The sequence below is a fragment of the Neolamprologus multifasciatus genome, chromosome 9 (assembly GCF_963576455.1).
Source record: "Neolamprologus multifasciatus chromosome 9, fNeoMul1.2, whole genome shotgun sequence".
NCBI lineage: Eukaryota > Metazoa > Chordata > Actinopteri > Cichliformes > Cichlidae > Neolamprologus > Neolamprologus multifasciatus.
In genome coordinates this window covers 24,283,404-24,304,066 of record NC_140447.1, presented here as the reverse complement: position 1 = coordinate 24,304,066, position 20,663 = coordinate 24,283,404, and the positions used below count along the sequence as shown (strand labels likewise).

Genomic DNA, 20,663 nt, shown 5'->3' with positions numbered 1-20,663 from the left:
AGACAAACACACACTGCTTCACAACACAATACCAGAGCAAAGAAAAACAGAGTTAATGTTGTTTTTAACTATTCCCATTTGTTTTCCTCCTTGTATCCGGATATTGTGACGCAGTTAAACTACAGATTTACCGGCTTAACTTTATTTTGGATGGGGTGGGTGGAGGGGGGGGGGGGGGGTCTCAAAATAAGAGGAAAAAAACACTTTGTGAGTAAAGAAAGTAAAGCAAGCCCCTCTCTCAGTAATAAATATTTTCGGAGTAACGCGCCCCTGGAGTGAGCGGAGAGAGGAGGGACCCACGAGCACTCTGTGCATTTGAACCGAGTCCCCTCTCCGCCCCGCTGTCTCCTCCACCGGAGGCGGGCAATTAGAGGTCTGAAGAAATAGGTCTGCGATTGCTGGGCAGATGAATTAGTTGGCGTTCAGTGCCTGTATGGAGGGTAAGTTCTGTGCGCAGGGGGCCAAAAATGTCGGGGATGTATGGAGTCACGACGCACGACGCAGCGCGGCTCGTCATGACCTGAAGTGAATCACCACGGGATTGCTTTAGTGACGTGAAATTTAGGTTGGCTGCAATTAGGCATGGCTTGTGCGCCGCATATTTACCAGCAGCTGTAGCCATAGCTGCTTTTTTTCCCCCTCCACCATTTTCATCACCATTTTCTTTTTGCTTATTGTTTTTCTCTGAGTCATTTTTATATAATGTAGCAGCTTTGCATCAAAAGACATTTCACTACATCCGGAACTTGCGCAAACTATCTTGCGCTGTATTGCATTTTTCTCCCTATTAAATAAAGAGCGTGGCTGCTCTGCGCCGGTCAAGTGTTTGCGGATTTTTTTCTGGACACGGCGCTTCATGCTTCGTGCACCTGTGGACGCCTGCAAAGGAGAAAGCGAGGACGCCTTTTGTGATTTCTTTTTTTTTTTTTTACCCACCCCACGCTCACACACGCACATACGAGGGTCGGTTTATTTGTAGTGTCTTTCCAGCAAATTAAAGCGTCTGTCGGATGCACGGCTGTATTTCAAGCAGTCTGAAAGGTCTGGTCAGATTCAGCACCACATCGGCTCTGAACAGCTCCCGGTCGTCGCGTGTGGATGGGCTCTGTCGGTCTCCGCGCCTCCTGCAGCTCCTAACTACCGGCAACAATGGCATCACACGGGTTCTGGTCTCTTGGCGGAGATAATGCGGGGGCCAATACCGGGAGTCAGAGCCCAAGTACGCGTGAGTGGCTTTTTGTCTTCAAACCACCTCCTGATGGACCGGGCGCAGTAATTCCTGAGCGTTGTCTCAAGCCAGTGCCCTGCATTCACCGAACCACCAGACAGGCCTTATAATAGGCAACAATCCTGCTTTCTTTTTTTATTTTTGCTTCTTTTTTTCTTCTTTTTCTCCACATGAGACATTTTTTTCGTGTATCTAAAGAGCTGTTTTATTCCAAGTTGCATGGCGCCTTTTGTGTTTCCCTAAACTTGGACTGAAGCTGAAGCCAACACATCCCTTATCTCATTTATCCCACTTCTCTCTTTCAGCCAGGGCTTGGTGCCAAGCAGCGGCCCAGAAATTATCCGGAGGAATTGGATCGAAATTATGTGGTATGTTGGGGAAGGAGCGGGGGTGGGGGTGGAGACGGAGGGGAAGCTATTTTTAGGCAAACGTGCCAGCTATTTCCATCATAACTGTCTGGCCCTAGAGTAATAAAAATATATATTTCGATGCTCTTTTTTGTGGGTTTCCAAAGCGCTGCTAAATGTCGGGGAGGTGGAGAAACCCGCCGAGCCGGGCGCCAAGCAGCCGCCCCAGACGGATGCAGGAACCTGCGGCTGCAACAAATCCTGCAACTGCACCAAAGCTGCTGTGGGCTTCTCCGACCTCTATTCAACAGGTACTAAAGTGCACTATGAAGCTGGATTAATTTTAAAGATTTATTTTCTTCCGAGTCCAAACTTGGCTTTGCATTGAGCAGTTTTCATTGTGCGAAGTAAGCTAGAAAATAGACATTGTTTATATGCAATATTTGTATATAATCATCTTAACTATAAAAGGAAATAATCTCAAAATGCGTATCAAATATTTGCATCTGATCGCACAAACTCCTGCGAAATGAAGTAATCCGCTTTAATCTCAATTTATAAAATAACACATTGTGTATTGGATGAATAGTTTTGTGCATCATTTTCATTTTTACCACATTCTGAGAGAGGAGTTATGTTGGTCTGTTCTCCTCAGAGAGGGGCTATTTCCGAGAGGTCACCTTCACCAGAATCGTGTGTTTTGAGGCGTTGAGCGCAAAACACGAGATTTTCGTATAAAGCAGAATCAGTGTTCGGACGTGGAAACAATATAAAATATTTATTTGTTTTTATGGAGGAAAAATTCAAAGACAAAAAAATAAATAAAACTTTGACTCGTGTAAATGTGAATCTTAATATTGCGTGGGAGCATTTTTTGCACACATTCCTCCGTCCTCAAATAAAAATCACAAAATGTCTCCACTGTAATCCACTCCCCCCTCTCGCAGACCTGTTACCGGCCACGGACGGTGACACCAAAACGATGACCTTCCTGCAGGAAGTTGTGGACATTTTACTGGCCTACATAGTGGAGTCTTTCGACCGGGAAACGAAAGTTATTGATTTTCATTATCCGAACGAGCTGCTTCAGATGAACAACTGGGAGCTGCAGGACGAACCTGCGACTCTGGACGACATCTTGATCAGCTGTCGCGCTACATTGAAATACGCCATCAAAACAGGTAGGCCTGGGTCTGATTTTATTGCATGCATGCAAAACAATAAATTCACTTTTTAATATACATATATGTTTATTTTTTAAAAATAGATGCTTCGGAGTGTTGGAAAAAATTTTCCCCCAGGCTGTATCATCACACGCAGGCCTGAATCCCGGCCTTTCGCTCATCTTTCTGTGAAATCTGCCAACATTCCAATATTCACGCATATAAATGGCAAATTAAAAACACGTTTTAACAATAAAATTAAAAGAAAAGCTATATAAATTACAGAGAGCCACTGTGACAATTATGTTACACCCTACAAATTATTTAAAACTCGAGTTACTGCAAAACTAAACTGGAAACACGAAAGCGGTAAGCTTAAAAAACCGACCCGGAAAGAGAGAGGCAAACAAAGAAAACGTCTTTAACGTGTTCCGGGTTTAATAAATAGATAAATAAAATGATAAATGATGCCTATAAAGCATCAACACAGTTGTCCTCCTTTTCCTCCTCCTGACCACCAGACCGATAAATGCAGTGACGCAGTAAATCTGGTTCACCAAGTAGGAGATAATAGGCTAATAACCAGGCTTCATAGGCCAAGTCCATTATTCTCCCCTGGGTGACACACGCGGGGGGGGGGGGGGGGGGGAATTTACAGCAACGCCACAGGACAGATTTCAGCCTCCAAAAAAAAAAAGAAAAAGAAAAACTGAAAAAATAGTTAAAATAGTTTATGGTGGTGATGAATATTTAACAACCTTAAAAACAATTAAAATCACACTGTAATGCGGGTATAAGCAAAGATGTGAGGATTTCAATCATTTATTGTAATCATTTATCAGCAATTTTCCTCTGCTACGAGAAAAATGTTTATTATTATTATTTAGGAATTATATGGTGTCGAGAAGGACTTGCACCAGATTTATAAGTACAGTTATATCTTCCTTCTTTCCTTTGTTTTTTTTTCTTTCTTTTTTTTGCTTGAGCACCCCCATAAATTACTCTTTAGTTTTTACGCCCGTGTTTATGACGCACACTGAGATCTGATCACGTGTCAGTGCTGCAACATGGTTTGTGTGTTTACCTTTTACATTACACCAAACGTTTTCATCATTTGGTGTTTTCATTCAGGTGTTTATTTTTTAAGTTGACTCCGCAGCTACAATTCTAACCCGCAATTAAAGCGCTCAGAAGATGACAGCTTCTGCTCGCTAAGGAAAACCTTAAAAATGCAGCCATCTCACACTCCTCCTCTTTGCCTTCTCCATCCTCTGCTCCTTTCCCTTCAGCCCACCCCAGGTACTTCAATCAGCTCTCCACGGGATTAGACATGGTCGGACTTGCAGCCGATTGGCTAACATCCACCGCCAACACCAATATGTAAGTATGTGGCCTGCTTCATCGCGATTTTAAGCGGTGATAACGATAATGACAATGGATTCCATTTCCGGACCATCTGCAGTCTGCTCTGCGTCTGCATGGCCTGATAGCGCCCCCCCCCCCCCCCCCCCCCCCCCCCCACACACACACACACACACACACTCAGTCATGGCAAATGAAAAGGGGTGAAATGAAAGGCAGGCCCCCACCCCTCAGCCCCCCCTTGCACCCACAAGGCTCCCCCCTCTCCCCCCTCAGCTTTTTATCCCTCCCCTTCACCTCTGATCCTGCTGGGGATTCGAGAGGAGAAAATTAGCTCTGAAATTAAATTCAGACTAATCTGGAGCTAATTTCACATGTGTGTTTTGGGGGAGATAAACTCTTTTGGCAACTGTGAGGAAATGAAAAGTAAACCTGCTGTTTACAGTGGAGGGAGGTTCAAATATATACAGCCAGTATCTTAATACAAAAATATATTTATAAATATATATAGAAATATTAGGGAGCACACAACGGAGATGCAAGTTTTAAATAGGAGCAGGATGATGAAAATGTGGGAGTTCAAAATATTAAAGGAGTGCATTTTGTCAGTAAAATTTTGGGTGTTTGGCTTGAAAAAAATATTTTCATGTGCATTTAAGTGTTTCTATATGAATGGAAAAAACTTGAGAATGCATCAGAGCTGTTAAAATGTGTACACACGATTGACAGTAATCTTGCACTTCTTCAAAAGTGAAGCCAGAAACCTCCAGAAAACCTCAGAATCTGAGCATTTTTTAAATGCACCTCCGCACAGGCCAACGACAACCCTCCTTTCCTGAAACGTCCAAACTATCAGATTTTTAAAAAAAATAATGTCAGTTTAATGGCAGCTTTTTATTTGTTGATGAGTCACGATGGCACCGTGCTCCTGTAACGAGCGCCATGTGATGCGTCTTGTGTAACGTGCAGGTTCACCTATGAGGTAGCTCCTGTCTTTGTGCTGCTGGAGTACGTCACTCTGAAGAAGATGAGGGAGATCATTGGCTGGCCGGATGGGCGAGGAGATGGCATTTTTTCTCCTGGTATGTTTGCATGGAAGGTGGCGCAGAGCGCTCTGACACCCCTCTGTTTGACTGGAGATGGAACTGGCTGTGTGTGTGTGTGTGTGTGTTGTAACGTGTCAATTTGCATTTTGATGATATAAATGGAACGTGTTTCAAAGCCAATTAGCATAAAATAATTTTCAGTTTAAGCCCCCTCCCCCTCACCCACCCCAATCTTTAATTTCTCCCATGCACTTCATAATGAGAGGCAATCATCGGAGAATTTACTGACAAAGCCTGTGATTGGCTGTGACATTGTAGACAGCGAGATGCAATTTTGGATGCTTTGTCATTTCTTGATATGCTCTTGATAAACAAAAGTTAGTTTTACATGAACATGGACATCTTGAAACAATGTAGCAGCCTACTTTTTTATTTATTGGCTTACACATTTACCTAACAAGCAAAAGATTTGTGGTTCAATCCAAGGAGAAGACAGATTCCTTTGGGGTTGTGTCAGTAAACATGCAGAGCTATCTACTGTGGCAGCTCCTTGAGAATAAGGGAGCAATCGTTTAGAAACCCTGCATCACTCCCTGGAGACACTTCCCTAACTCAATCCTGTCTGTCCTCCAGGTGGTGCTATTTCTAACATGTACGCCATGCTGCTGGCCCGCTTCAAGATGTTCCCTGAGGTGAAAGAGAAGGGAATGTCATCCGTTCCCAGACTGGCGGCCTTCACATCCGAACATGTAGGCATCCGTGTTTAAAATCCGCTCGATTATTTCCTCACGGCATCGTCAGTGTGTGTCTGCTTGGCTCAAACGGTGAACACTGAACACTATTTGGACATTTCTTTAAGTCAAATGTCAGAAAAATGTATCTTTCAGCCGCTAGAATAACACAAAAAAGATCTCATGGTAACTGTGGCTGTGCTTGATGTGTGACTACGTGTCACTTTAACTCCACCGCTGCTGATAAAAAGCTGACATTATGCACGCCGCATGCAGAAGGACACGAGGTGACTGGTGTGCCTATCACCTTCATCTTTAAAGGACAGCTGAAAGATGCTGTGAGGAAAAAAGCAATGAAATTACAAACAAATCTGTCATAAGAAGTACATATTTACGGATCCGGTCACTCATTATCTTTTTTTCCCCCTCGTCTTCAACTCTTAGAGCCATTTTTCAATCAAAAAAGGTGCAGCAGCTCTCGGCATTGGGACTGAAAGCGTGATCTGCATCAAAGCAGATCAAAGGTAAAGCTGGCTTCAGTCGTGCATCATACTTCAGTTAAACCATGAGGCATATTCATTGTTTTTGATGTTAAAAACACTCGATATAGAAACAGTTATTATTGTATTATTGTGGAGAAACACTACAGCCTTCTAATCTTCACAAACTGGTTTTATCCAAACCAATAAGGCCTAAAAACCTGATAATGTTCACAAGTAACAGTAAAAATGTGTCTCTCCTGTTCAGCTTAGGATTCAAATTTATATTTCATCTTGTGACCCTTTAAAAGAAGTCCAAACCCTAGACTGGAAAACACTCAATGATGTGTAACTACAATACTTAACAATGACTCGTGACTATTTGTAACCTTATAATATGATATGAAATCCTTTATATATTACTGCTTATAGTTGTACTTAAAGGGACAGTTCCTCCCAAAATTACATTTACATTGTTTTCTCCCTCTCATCTGTGTTTCGCTTTATCCATCTGATCTGTTTTGTGCTCAGTTTTGGAGAGATGTCCACCTCTTGAATCTAATGGAACTCTCCTCGAGGCGTTAAGAGCATCAAACAGAGTATCAGCATTGTCTCTTTCAAGTAATCGTGAATAGGTCAACCGAATAACCTACAAAACTGTTTCCATTGCTCACATTCCCCAACCAACGGAAGTAGAAGCTAACATTAAACATTAAAGTCAAGAGAGGTGACATTAATGTTTACAGCGTGCCTGGAAGAAAATGGATGAGTGGGTGGATTTTGGCTTGTATAGTCACAGTGTGAGCATTATGGACGGGCTCTGGGGGTCCAAGCCCGTCCATAAAGGTCACTGTGCCCCTAAACTGAATTCTACTGGCATTTAGAACCAAAAGTAAAATTAAGCAATAAAATTTGGCAATAAAAAAGTTTAATACCTCAAATGTTGTAGTAATAATCACGCCAGTGTTAATTATTAGGTTAAATAACAGAGTAAGTCAAGTCAAGCCTCCCTGTCAAAGTTAGTTGCCCATCCACTCCATGTGCTCTGGTGCCAACCCTGTCCTGTCCCTTTAAGTAGAATTTCAAATGCAATACTTGCACTTATATTTTCTGTATTTCTGTTCCTGTGCTGCCTTTTGTTTTTAAGGTAGAAGGCCTTCTTTGCCCACTGACAGTATGACAAACAACTTTAAAGCCAACTAAAGCTTGTTTTCCCTTTGCAGCGGTAAATTGATCCCAGCTGACCTTGAGAGGCGAATACTGGAGGCAAAACAGAAGGTAAGATGATGTACATTTATTACCCTGCTATAAATAGACAGATATGACTTCATACAGTTTTGATTTTATGGGGTGCGCTCGACTGAAACTGCAGAGATGATGAGGGAAATTTGGGAACATATTGTAACAACATAACGGCCTCATATGCAGTATTTTGGTTGCTCTTGTGCAGGGTTTTGTACCTTTCTTCGTAAGTGCGACTGCTGGGACAACAGTGTACGGAGCTTTTGACCCCCTCATTGCCATTTCTGACATTTGCAAAAAGTACAACATCTGGATGCACGTGGATGTGAGTAAAGCTTCCTGATTTATTTAAAGTGTCACATTGACCTTTCACATGCGGGATTTTTGGAGTGTTTGTGCACGAGAGGGATTTTAATGGAGGCGTACACAGAAGCAAAGAGCTCACCTCTGAGTTTGACAAATCTATTATGTCTGTCTCGCCTCTAACTGCTTGCGGTTGACCCAGATAGAGAGCGCGCCATTTCCTATCTAACACTGGAGATTAGAAAAACTGGAACAGAGGCTGTAAATCATCTCCTCCCCTGACTTTACCATCATGGGCCGTCTCACTGAAGGAACTCTATCTCTTAATGAAAGTGATTTAGTCCTGACAGGGGGACACCTCTATTAAGAGCAATAAATGGCCTTGTCTGTCATCCCTCAACTAGCTGAGATGGGTAAAAAAAAAGCACACGCACACACACACATTGTGATTGTTAATCATTTTCATTGGTTTATCTGCTAAATTTTCTAGCTACAGCTCCCAGAAAGACATATACTCACTTATTAATGCACTTTATGTGGTACACCTTTGGCCCCCTTTTTGCCCTCAGGTCTGCCTTAATTCTTCCAAACATAGATTTAGCGAGGCGCTGGACACGCTCCTCAGGGGTGTTGGTCCCTTTTGACATCACACCATTGCACAGTTGCAGCAGATTTGTTGTCTCGACATCCATGCTGCTAATTTCCCATTTCACTCCATCCCAGAGGTCCCTATTAGATTGAGATCTGGTGACAAAAAGTCAAAGTTGTGCATTCAGAGATTCATACTTTGGTTATAACAAATAATTATTAGAGTTACTCTTGCCTTCGTATCTGCATTGTGGCCATTCCGTTAAGACCTCTGACATCAGTACGACATTTTCACCCTGACAACAGCCACACACCAGATATTTTTGCTTTTTCAGGCCATTCTCTTTAAACCTTAGAAATGGTTGTGTAAGAAAATCCTGATAAAACAGCAGTTTCTGAATTACTCAGTCTGACTCCAACAACCATCCCACATCAGTTAAATCACCTTTCTTCCCCATTTTTATGCTCAGTTTGAGCTTCAGCAGGTAGTCTTGACCATGTCAGTGTCCATGACCACATCACTCAGATGTTGCCATGTGATTGGCTGATTAGATATATTCATTAGGAAGCACTTGAACAGATGCAGTGTATATATTCATAGACAAAACAGTGATATTAAAGTGTACTAATACTAGTACTATGTGTGTGTCACAAAAATACTCCCTGTTGTGTTTTTAAATCTTAAATATTAAATGAGTTTGGGCTAGTTGGCAGAACTTCTACATAAATCAAAGGCTTTAGTGCTGGAGTGTTAAACATGTGGCCAGGGGGCCAAAATTGGCCCACCCAGGTGTCTAATCAGGCATTGTAGATGGCTTTGCAAAATAGGAAAAATGCAGAGGAGCTTGGCATACATGTTGTAGTATTTACTGTGTAAGCGGATGAAGTCAGTAGTACACAAACCATTAAATGACAGGAAATCGGATAGAATTTTTTTTTACAGTAAAAAATTTTTTTTCTATTAATTAAAACAGCAATTCTTTTTTTTTAACTTATGTCACAAAGTTCGGGTAATGAGCTGCCAGTATGTCTGTCATTTATGTGCTTAGACTTAATTTTTGAAAGTTTAACCGCAAGGAGCAGTGCTGGGGTTTTTTTATTTACTACAGCAGTATATCTTTGTATTGTGGAAAGCCTGAGACAGTTAATTTTTCTTAAGACATGTCAGGATTTCACCATCAGTTTTATACATGGATGGTTTATTAAATGTGGATGCTAATGTCTTTCATCTCTTCGTGTTTCAGGGAGCATGGGGAGGAAGTCTGCTCATGTCCAGGAGACACAGGTGGAAGCTGGATGGAGTTGAGAGGCGAGTAACTGTTTTATGCGGTTTGGCCCCAAATGGGCAAATATTACAAGCTAATGAGCATTTGATATAACGTTGAATGATGGTTGGTTCTTTTTGTTTTGTTTTTTTAAACTGCAGGGCCAATTCAGTCACATGGAATCCACACAAAATGATGTCCGTCCCTCTGCAGTGTTCTGCCCTGCTGGTCAGAGAGGAGGTAGGCCTCAATTTCTCAGCCCCATGCTGCGTGTTCCTGCTTTTGTTTATTGAGGTGATTCTGTAAATGCTCTGGCTCTCACTTCACAGGGTCTTATGCAGAACTGCAACCAGATGCACGCCTGCTACCTATTCCAGCAGGACAAACACTACGATCTTTCTTACGACACCGGAGACAAGGCGCTGCAGTGTGGACGTCATGTGGACATCTTCAAGCTGTGGCTCATGTGGAGAGCTAAGGTAATATAAATATAAATATAAAGTTTTATGATTGTAAGCAGTTATTAATAGGGTATAAATAATAATATGCTAGAACACTATAATCAATTTGGCAGCATGGGTCTGTTCTGGGAACTCCTTGGCCTTCTGCATCGTTACACGGAAAGCTAGAGGCAGGGAGAGCAGCAGCAAGACCTCATCTTTGATTGATAAAGTGATGGCATGCTGCTACAGAGCAGAAATCAATAACAACAGCCGTACTATTTAGTCAGATACAGCTAGAAAAGGAAGAGCTGTGGATCCAGATATGTTGCAAAGCAGCTTGCAGATTTAAAAAGTGCATCTTGTGCAAGATTTGTCAGTCTAATGGTTAGAAGAGTATCAGATGAACCATCAGCTGATGCTGGCTGTCATTAAGCTAATCCAGCTGTTGTCAGACTGTTGCAAATGCTTTCTCTTTTTTCAGTTAATTAAGCTGCTTCCACTTGTTTCACTTTTCATTTTCATTTTGGCTTTGCTATATTAAATTAATACATTTTTAAAATTGCTTATGCATAGATTGTACAGTATATGAAAGCTTCTCAAAATTTCAGTCATTCACCCTTCTAAGAAAATGTGTCAAAACTCAGAGAAAAACTTTGTGAGTCAAAATTAAAAATAAAAACCTGAAATTTTGAATTATGGATGTCAAAAAATTAAATGACGGAAACTGAGTTTAACTTCGAGGAAGAGGACAAACTCTGAGATCCTACAGCAACTTCCAAATACTTTTTATTTGTTTGTTGTCATTTCAAAATTGCTTTTATACTTTAATCTATATACTAATATATATTAATTCAGTATTTATTTATTGTTTGAAAGTGTCTTGTGTGGATATGTGACATCAGGTGGGGGAAAAACACCACTTTTGAGTTTTATGGACCAAATAAGATGCCACCCAGGTTTTCTGCTGGACACGCCCCATTTCCAGGGACCAGATGACCAGATTTAAATCACATGGTCAAATATTCAACCTATCCTTGTTGGTCCCTCATTGGCTAAAATGCATTTGGCTGCATATGTAACACGTTTTAGATTGACCCTGATGAAGCCCGAAGCCAAACGTTCTCTATACTATATAATAAATTTCTTTACTGCTGTGGAGTTTGAGCAATTACAGATAAACATCTTTTCTTTGACAGGGCACCATTGGGTTCGAGGCTCAGATTGACAAGTGTCTGGAGCTGTCCGAGTACCTCTACAACAAGATTAAAGACAGGGAAGGATACGAGATGGTCTTTGATGGCAAAGTATGCTCACATTCATCTTTCACTCTCTCTAAAGGATCATCTGCAGTCACACAATCATGGAAAAGTAGCTGACATTAGCCCATGTTGCTCCTTTTTCCTCAGTGTCATTATTGCTGACTTGATTTCCATGCAGAGTGTTCTGGCTTTGAGTTGGATGAATGCCATTTTTACCTCCAGATGCCAGTGTAATGTGCTGCTATTATGTTTAATGAATAGCATAACGGCCCATAATTGCTCATATGCATATGAATAGCGTGGTGTCTGAAATATCCTGCACTAAACTGAAGTACAACACAAACATATGTGGGTATGAAGAAAACTCTCTTATGAAAGGGGTGCTTGGACACATGGGGTAATTTATTATGAAAGCTCTTTAATGTTTCAAGCCTTATTGTTTTCCTGCTGAGCCCCAAAAAGGCTATGAGCATCATAACCCAGAGGGGGATGAGAAAAAGCCAAGTCCTCTGGGCAATGGCCCAGGTGCTCACTTGTCTGTGCCTTCCATTGAGCCATTACATCAATCTGATGTTGAATATACTACAGCCAAACCAGCCCAGCTGTATAAATGAGGCTGGTGTGCATGGTTAGTCAGCTGTTGGTAATGAATGCCCTTCCGCTCTTATGCAGACAGGCAGGCAGGGAGTTCTTGCAGGGATTCGGGTGCCAGAAAATAGCACTGTGAGGAGCTTTCAGACATCTAGTGACAGAAGGCACGCTACCTGTCCGATACTGTCAACTCATATTGGATTGTCGCTCTGGGATGCAAATCAGCATTTTCATTCAAAATCAGTTTGACTTAGGATACGAGCATTTTAATGTCATAAGATTTCTGCAGGATTTTAGGCATGAATAGCTTTGAATTCTACAAAACGGCTGTATACCATGTTTAAACTGCGTGTTTAAAGGTGTAGGTATATGCAATATGCACACAGACTGTATATAAAAGATGGACATAGCCGCCTCATCCATGTTGAATCCTTAATTTTCAGAATTGGTTAGTGCTAAATTATTGCTGTCTGGCCCTGCCTACTATATTTTTTTACTTTGCTATATATACTGTAATTAAATTCATAATTCGTCATTACATAAAAAAGTAGAACATATTCTACAGCAGGGTCATTTTGAAGTTTTAAAGATGTGCAAACCAAGACCTGCTCTAAAATTTAATGGGCTTATGAGTAATCATTACTCTCGTTGATTTTTTTATACAACTGCACTCAATCGCTGTTTGTTTTTCCTCAGTTTATTCCTCTGATATCTTGTCGTCTGTGTGTCCCCTCAGCCTCAGCACACCAACGTCTGCTTCTGGTACCTGCCGCCTGGCATCCGCTACATGGAGGACAAAGAGGAGAGAAAGAAACACCTGCACAAGGTGGGTACTCTCAGATAAGAAGTCTCACTGTGGTATCTCCCCAACACAACTTTCACGAGCCGCGTCATTCATATCCAGCTCGACCATCACACATCTTTCTAATTAGGGGCAGCTTATACTTGGGATTAAAATAATACTTTGCCCTGCACATGAGGAGAAAAAAATGGCAGCGGTCTTAAACAGGACACAGAGTACGGGTTAAAAAGAAGTGAGGCTTTTCAGCTGGCTAATGTGGTGGCCATTCAGAGGATACCACAGCAGCAGGGGCCTCATAATTGACAATCAGGACAAACAGATGGCGTTCGTGTCTGCCATGCAAAACCAACTTCTCTCTCTTCTCTCTCTTCCCATTGACTAAAATCGTTACCAGCTTCATCATTGCTCTGCAAATGCAGATGTTTCCCTTTGTTTTCTTTGAAAGATTACTTGAAAAAAACACCATGGTCATGCTTCACCGAGTAGACAGACTGACTGGACAGCTTTTCCACACTCTGACTATGAGCCTGAGGGGTGATGTAATGCTGCCAGATTAGCACTTTGAGGAAGAGCTAAGAACTGAAGGAGCCCTCATCAGTTTCCACGTGTCTTAATGACATCCTCTAATGGATGAGGAGAATGGGAGGAACTGTTAAAAGATTGATTTGAGGGAAATCAGCACACAGTAAATTATTTTGCAGCAAGCACGCCAACTGCAGTGAGACACCTGCAAGACATTAGGAAAAAAATGACTGATTATGTGATGAGAGCTGTATGGAAACAACTAACTAATCTAGCAGGCAGTAATCTGAAACTGAAGCCAACTTCCTCGAGAAGTTAGCTGAGTGTTAAAGCCTGTTTTGGTAATACCCACAGATTTATTAAAATTCCTGCACGATTATTCTGGGTCATATGAGCCACGGTTAACTTAAGCCCTTAAGCTAAAGCTGCACTCAAACTGTCACTTGAACTTGCTGGATCTCATCTGCATATCCTGAAGTTGGTCACGATGAAACCTTTTTATACAAATCCTCTAACCAACCAAGCCCTAAAAATGATATTCCAGAGACACAGACGCTGAGGAGTTTTCTCTCAGTGAGCCGTCTAACAGGCCGAGCGTCGGTCAAAACGAGCACTGAGAGTTTCAGACATGAAATTGAATCTGTCGCCGCACATCACTGCAAAGAATCTACACCAGCATCGTGACTCTGCTGAGTACAAAATAAATGAGCATCACCCCTCGCTTTGCTCTTAGAGATAACCTCTCAGCGTGGCAGGAGTAGCAGTCATGGGGCTGTGCACCCAGCTGCTGTTACATTTAGCTGTCAGACCGATGGGGGGTAAATGACCTACATGGTCTGTAGGTCTGATGAACCTGGGAAGAACTTAGACTTGTATAAACAAACAACCACCCATTTAGATCCGATTACACAGAAAGAGAGGTAGTCAGGCAATACTCTCCCAAACTGTTCGTGCAATTTGAGTTAGACGACAGTTAACAACCATGTAAAATGTAAAAACACGAACTAAAGCTAATAAAATGGGATATTATCTGTGAAAAAAAGTAGTTCTGCAATCAAATCATTTAAAGTACTGAGAATAAAATATTATTTTCCTACATTTTTATTTTAAAATTTTAAAAATGCAAGTGAACAGTGATTACTTTTATTATATGCACACAAAATTTATTTTTTTTTAGTTTTGTTTAGGTTTTGTTTTGCTCTTGAGCATTTTTAGCCTTTAGGTGTTATCATATTTGAGTTCTGTTTACTGTATGCATTATTGCAGCTTTATTTGCCCCATTGGTATTTCCCTTCATCTCCTCATCTCGTCCCATCTCTTCTGTTCACTCAAGTTCTGTTTGTCCTTATTTGAGTATATTTCCTGTTTTCGTTTTGTGGTTGTTTGTCTCCTGTGTTTTGCATTTAGTTTTATTTCCCCTTCAGCCTCGTTAGAAAATTAATAAACTGCTGTAGTAATCTGCACAAAATGAGTATGAGTTGACGTAAATAGAAGAAGGACACAAAATGACCATAAACAAACTCAAAGCAAAACAAACACAAGGTCAGGATTTAGTCTGAGGATATCCTTTCTCACATTTAACACTAAATCGAGGACAGTCCGCTTCAGGCCCGCTCTATTTATTGAAAATACTGTGTGCTGGTCTGGGTGTTTCTTGCTTAGAGCAGCGGTCTCCAACCTTTTTTGCGCCACGGACTGGTTTATGCCCGACAATATTTTCACGGACCGGCCTTTAAGGTGTTGCGGATAAATACAACAAAATAAAACTAGTACCGGTACCGAAAAAAAGAAGATTTATTCATAACACACGTGAAAAGACCCAGGAAAACCGAGTTAACGATAAAAACGATAACAAAATAATGCTGAAAACCGATAAAAACCCTGAAAACCATACATTTCACACCTGAGCCTCTACTCTCGCGGCCCAGTACCAAACAACTCACGGACCGGTACCGGTCCAAGGCCCGGGGGTTGGGGACCGCTGGCTTAGAGCACGCAGGAGGTAAGACACGTAACGCTGTGAATTCACAGGATGCTTACCTGCTTACCTATTCTTTCTTAACATGCTTAACTTTGCAAAGCATCTAGCTGTATAGCTTGTTTGTGAGGTACGGTTGGGAGACTTTTTCATTTGCGCCCAATGGCCCATTTTGTCTCTGCCCTAACCTTCTGTGTATCTTTCACATATTTTATTTTTTCTTCCTGAAGGAACAGCAATTCATGCTGTATTTGTTGCATGTTGTCAGGTGGCTCCCGTCATAAAAGCCAGAATGATGGAGTACGGGACAACTATGGTGAGCTACCAGCCACAAGGGGACAAGGTCAACTTCTTTCGCATGGTGATCTCAAATCCTGCTGCTACCTTTGAGGACATCGACTTTCTTATTGAGGAGATTGAACGACTTGGCCAGGATCTATAAGACACATCTCTCCAAATCCTCTTGTACTTTTCCCCTTGACGGATGAATTGTTTGTCGTGAATGTACTGGTAAACTTATTTTCTTTTCTCTCAATCTTTCCTCCAAAGTCTCATATTTAAGAGTATATTTGAGAAAAAAGATCTGCAGATATATCCATATATTACGTATTGTAGCTTTGCCGTGGGCTGACTTGGTCCAAAGCTATGTAAAAGTGCTTCTGTCTGCTTCTCCTGTAGTGTAGTAGATCCCAGAGTAGTGTAAGTGACGTAACTTTATATGTAATTTTTGTGATATGAAATGCTTGTGCAATAAGTCGATGAGAAAGAGTTTATTTCTCAATCATTTCTCATTTGCCGAGTCCGTTGTTAAGTGCCAAACGTGGTTGTGTTCTATTGTAACTTTAAAGCATTTTAAACTTCTCGTTTAAAACAAAAATAGCACTTCACCTTACCTCAGCTTAATCAACTGCCTTTACATCTGCACATTCTACTCAAAGCAGGACAGAACTCCTTCTCTTACCTGGTGTTGTTACGCAGTGCCAGCACATGTTAAAGACATAACCCAACCAGAGCAGACTGCATGATGAAAATGTGAAAACAGAGCAGTTCAAAGCATTTACAATCAAACCAGTTCACCACCCATCACCTCTGCCTTTGACAGTTCAACCTGCAGCTCATGATGCTGCTCTGCTTATTGATTATTAAGGCTTTTTTACTCTCTTTCTAATGTGTTTAGGCGATAAAGGCTTGTAAAACCCATGTCGCTGGACATTGTTGGCTTGCTACATGAATCCATCAAAATGGGATCCATTTCCATCCTTGCTGTATAATTAGCTTTGCTCCATATGTTAGAATGAAGATCAGCCCTTGAGCTATAATCCTTAAGTTTCCAGTGTATTGAACTGCATTGAATAGATTTCAGATTTTCTGCAGTAGTCATCAACTGTATTTGTCTCCTGTTACTGTTGCTATGTGTGGTACCAGTACCAGTTGTTTTCCAAAGCATTTCACCTAACAACCTTATTTTTTCATTGCATATTTGACAGACTAACTGCTGAAAGCCAATCTGCTGCCTCCAGGGGCCATTACATACATGTATCAATTTCCTTGCACTGAGTAGCACACCAAGGTAGTAGTTGAGTAGACTTTTTTTCTCTTCTTGGAAAGGATACCAACTGTGCACATGACCAGACATGTCCAAGGGTCTACAGTTTGCTTTATGTAGGCTGTGTTGGAAACATTAGTTTAGTCCAAACAACATAATGAGTCTAATGTAAATTACTTCAGATTCTCTTAGAATTCTTCTTGACCGCTTGACATTTTCATTTTAAAGGAGGACAAATTAGGTAATTGTTTGACTATTTGATCACAACCCTGATGTTCCAATACAGCTCCCAAATTAAATTCATTGCTCAGTAGAGGTATACCCCAAATATGTAGGATTACCCACTCCATCCGAACGAACAACTTCCTGCCGGCCTGCATCATTAATTCACCTCTTTGAGACTTGAAAAGGCGAAGACACACAAGGAAGCATGTTGAAATTAAGTCCTTGCCTTGTTTCTTTTGCACAACAGTATATGGGAAGTATGACCAATTGATCATTTAGGCAAAGTGCTACCAAGGTGCCCCAAAGGGCATCATAGCCCTGGCTTCACTGCATGCTCACTGCCATTTATATACAGGGAATTTGCAGTACTAAAGATTCGCTATGAATGGATCTGTTATCTAACTTTGTGGATATGCCTTGTACAGAGAGCCTATGTCAACGTTTGGCAAAAATGCCTATATATTTTGTTTTATTTAAAATGTTACAAATGAATTGCTTTTTAGTGCTGGTTGCAGTGAACCTACTGGAACTTGGATGTTACAGGGTACATGGTGCATTGCCCAGGTGGCAGTTTAAGTCATATCCCCTTTTTTCGCCCCATCAGGTTCTTTAATTCCAGTACCATCTCTGGGCACTGCTCCCAAAGCTGTGTGGCACCGAATTGGCTAGCCTGCCAAACAAAACAGGACAGAAATCTTAAGGATTATAACTTTAAATATGAAAGAAAAGATTTTCTTTTTGTAGTCACGCTTTTGAACGAGCACTTACTGAAAGGTTGTGGATCTTAAGAAACCAAGAATTGGGCAATAATGGGGTATTGTTGGGATATAGGATCTTAACCAGATTTGCAGCTACTGTATACCTGACATTACTTGCACTAAATCACTGTTGGGAGGAGCCGCATCCCTTTGCATTGCAACTGAGATTTTGTCTTTCTGCATTCACAAGCAATATTTGAGTATGGGTCCAATATAGATATCTATATATATATACATACGCATATATGTATCCTGCATAATATCAAAAGGATCAATAGTAAATGATAATCAAGTTTCCAGACCAAACCCATGGTAGTTTGCAAAAAACAAGAACAAAAAAAGAAACCTGAAGTAAAAGCAGGCTTATCGTAGGTGGGTTAGTTGGAATGCGAACCCTGATTTATCAGGCAGAGGTTCTGTAGCATTTTCATTAGAACAAGTTAGAAAAGCACAATTATAGCTCAACATGGTCGGTCAGTGAACAATCACTTTTGATCATAGACTGTAAATAGTATTTCAAGATGTCCTAAGTACATATCTTTGTGTATACATACGTGTATATAAGACATTTAACCAGAGACTATTTGTGAGGTAAAGTTCTTCATATTTTCTCTATCTCCAATATAGATTGCCTGTATTTTCATCCGGTTTGTCCAAAAGGCTTTTTTCCTTGTGTGTATGTATGTATGTATGTTCGATACTTGATTTGTGACTTCTAGCTATTTCAAAGATGTGTTTCAGGGACTGGCTTTAAAGAAACTGATCGATTTTACTTTGAAATACTTCCAAGTCTTACTCAGAGACTCGGGTGTTTGGATTTTCAATGAATATGCAAAGCCATTTTGACTCTGAAGCGCCGTGTTTTTCGTGCACAAGTGATACTTGACGGTATGTGCCAACTGTGTACCTTAGTGTGTTTGTAAGTGTGTTGCCTTAGTATGAATTTTTCAGTATTGTCTAGTTTTCCTCCAAAATGGGAGGTTGTGCACTTTAGAGTATACACATGATCAAATAACGTGCAATGTCCGATGGTTGTCCATAAGTTGATGTTTAAAAAAAAAATCTACTACTCAAGATATGTAATTTAAGCTCTTTGGTCTGAATGTGCACTGAATCGAGGGTCTGCCAGAAATGAAAGGATTTAATTTTTTCTCAGTTTGTAGATATTGTAAAGCTTCTCCTTTAAATGTTTTACATCTCAACGGAGAGTTGCCTAAAGTTTCAAATTTTTACTTTCTGTTTCGCCCCAAACCAAAATTGGCTTCCACACTGTGACACAGACAGCATCTGATTTATTACAGCGACAATAAAATCTCACTTTGGTAGTCTCGGAAAGCCAGACACTTTGTTTCTCTTGCTGCTGCTGCTAGACTTGCTTCCTTTGCACGACATGCATGCGATGCCTTGCCTATCCAGCTTGTTTGATATACAGTCTCCTATATATCTATTTATATCTATCTCTCTCTCTATATATACATATATACAGTTTGTGTAGCTCCTGTAATTAGCTTTAGTGTCCGATGTATAGCTTAGCTTGTAGATTAGTGCTGTCGCTCTAGCCTTTACATGTGATCTCTGTGTCTTGAGCTTCCTGTAAAGTTTCTTTGTGCCGCCAGCATGCTAACCTCGCCTAGCATTGTACTCCTCTCCGCGCTTGATCTGACTTTCTCTATCCTCTGTCTTTCTGCTTGAAGACTGTCGCAGCTCTGAACGTAGCGTATTATATCTATATGTGTAGTCCCTCAGCATGTCTTTCTGAAAGCTCCTCTCTGCTCTGCGCCTGTACGACCTTTTTCTCTCTTTCTCTTCCGCTTCGCCCTCTGGTAGCAGTGACAACGTATCCTCGCGCTTTCCTCTGACGTTTCTCGGCTGCCCGCTGTCGTTCTGTTCCCGTGTCTGAGACGGTGTGTTGGCTTGTGTCATGGTGCCCACAGTGTCACCGTTTCTGATGTTTGTTTCACAAAGGCCCTTGACTCTGTGGGATGTATGCGAAATAAATTTAACTTAGACTTTAACAAATATATAAGGAAAAAATAGACCCTAGTTTCTTGCTTATGAGAAATATTGTTTGTTTATAAGAACAGTTAAAACTCCCAGTATTCAGAGTGCAGATCATTTCACTGAATATGGTGCAATTTTGAATCATACATTCTGCAAACTGCTGTGCTGGCTTTATCAAACGTTCATTTGTCCTGAACTATATGTTGCTCTTGGGAAAATAGAAATAAATATTGCCAAAACAAACAAAAAAGTGTGAGTTCCTGTTATTTTTACTCAAACCTACAGTTTTACGAGTATTCTCACTGCCATTGTAGCCTGCAGCACTAATGAGTCCTCAAACACTAGTGAATGGAGCCAAATGGCTAAAACATCTAAACCTGCTTTCAGACAAAAAGCTGTAAAATTTTACAGTATACACTCAGGGCCACTTCATTAGCAACACTCTGTGGCAGCAACTCTGAATGTCACACAGTTGGTGTATTTCAGAAACTGCTGATCTACTGGGATTTTCCCAGATTTCAGCAAATATGCCATCATCTGAAGTTCTCTGGGTGAAAATGCCATATAGCAGCAGAAGACCACGCTGGGTTCCTCTGGTCAGCTAAAAACCATCGTCTGCTCTGATGAGTCTCGATTTCTTGGTAGTAAGATGAGAATATGAACACATTGATGCAACCTTGGACTATTATAATCCCGTGCTAGTGTTGTTCCTAAATCATCCTAATAATGATCGTCCAGGATCAGCATTACAAGTAACCAATGACTTTCTCTGAACAGTCTGTGA

At 41.0% G+C, this 20,663-nt stretch overlaps 1 protein-coding gene across 2 annotated transcripts; it reads left to right on the top strand.

Annotated features, from left to right (window-relative positions):
• Window positions 1-269: 269 nt before the first annotated feature.
• gad2 (glutamate decarboxylase 2) lies at window positions 270-20,129 on the top strand. 2 transcript variants are annotated; one of them, XM_085173576.1, is made up of 16 exons: window positions 270-440; window positions 1,534-1,596; window positions 1,743-1,886; window positions 2,523-2,756; window positions 4,028-4,118; window positions 5,070-5,182; window positions 5,780-5,895; window positions 6,322-6,401; window positions 7,580-7,634; window positions 7,807-7,923; window positions 9,734-9,798; window positions 9,916-9,994; window positions 10,084-10,233; window positions 11,394-11,501; window positions 12,784-12,873; window positions 15,618-20,129. In XM_085173576.1, the coding sequence occupies exons 1-16, from the start codon at window positions 434-436 to the stop codon at window positions 15,789-15,791; spliced, it is 1,686 nt and encodes a 561-aa protein (XP_085029702.1). In that variant the 5' UTR covers window positions 270-433; the 3' UTR covers window positions 15,792-20,129. The 2 variants fall into 2 exon arrangements, with proteins under 2 accessions (XP_085029702.1, XP_085029701.1); XM_085173575.1 differs by lacking the exon at window positions 270-440 and adding an exon at window positions 447-1,225.
• The last annotated feature ends 534 nt before the right edge of the window (window positions 20,130-20,663 follow it).

Bases quoted from the DNA above. Each gene is read 5' to 3' on its own strand.
- gad2 (XM_085173575.1), top strand. From the start codon at position 1,150: ATGGCATCACACGGGTTCTGGTCTCTTGGCGGAGATAATGCGGGGGCC. The intron at 1,597-1,742 runs GTATGTTGGGGA...GGGTTTCCAAAG, and splicing joins AATTGGATCGAAATTATGTG to CGCTGCTAAATGTCGGGGAG. The intron at 7,635-7,806 runs GTAAGATGATGT...GCTCTTGTGCAG, and splicing joins TACTGGAGGCAAAACAGAAG to GGTTTTGTACCTTTCTTCGT.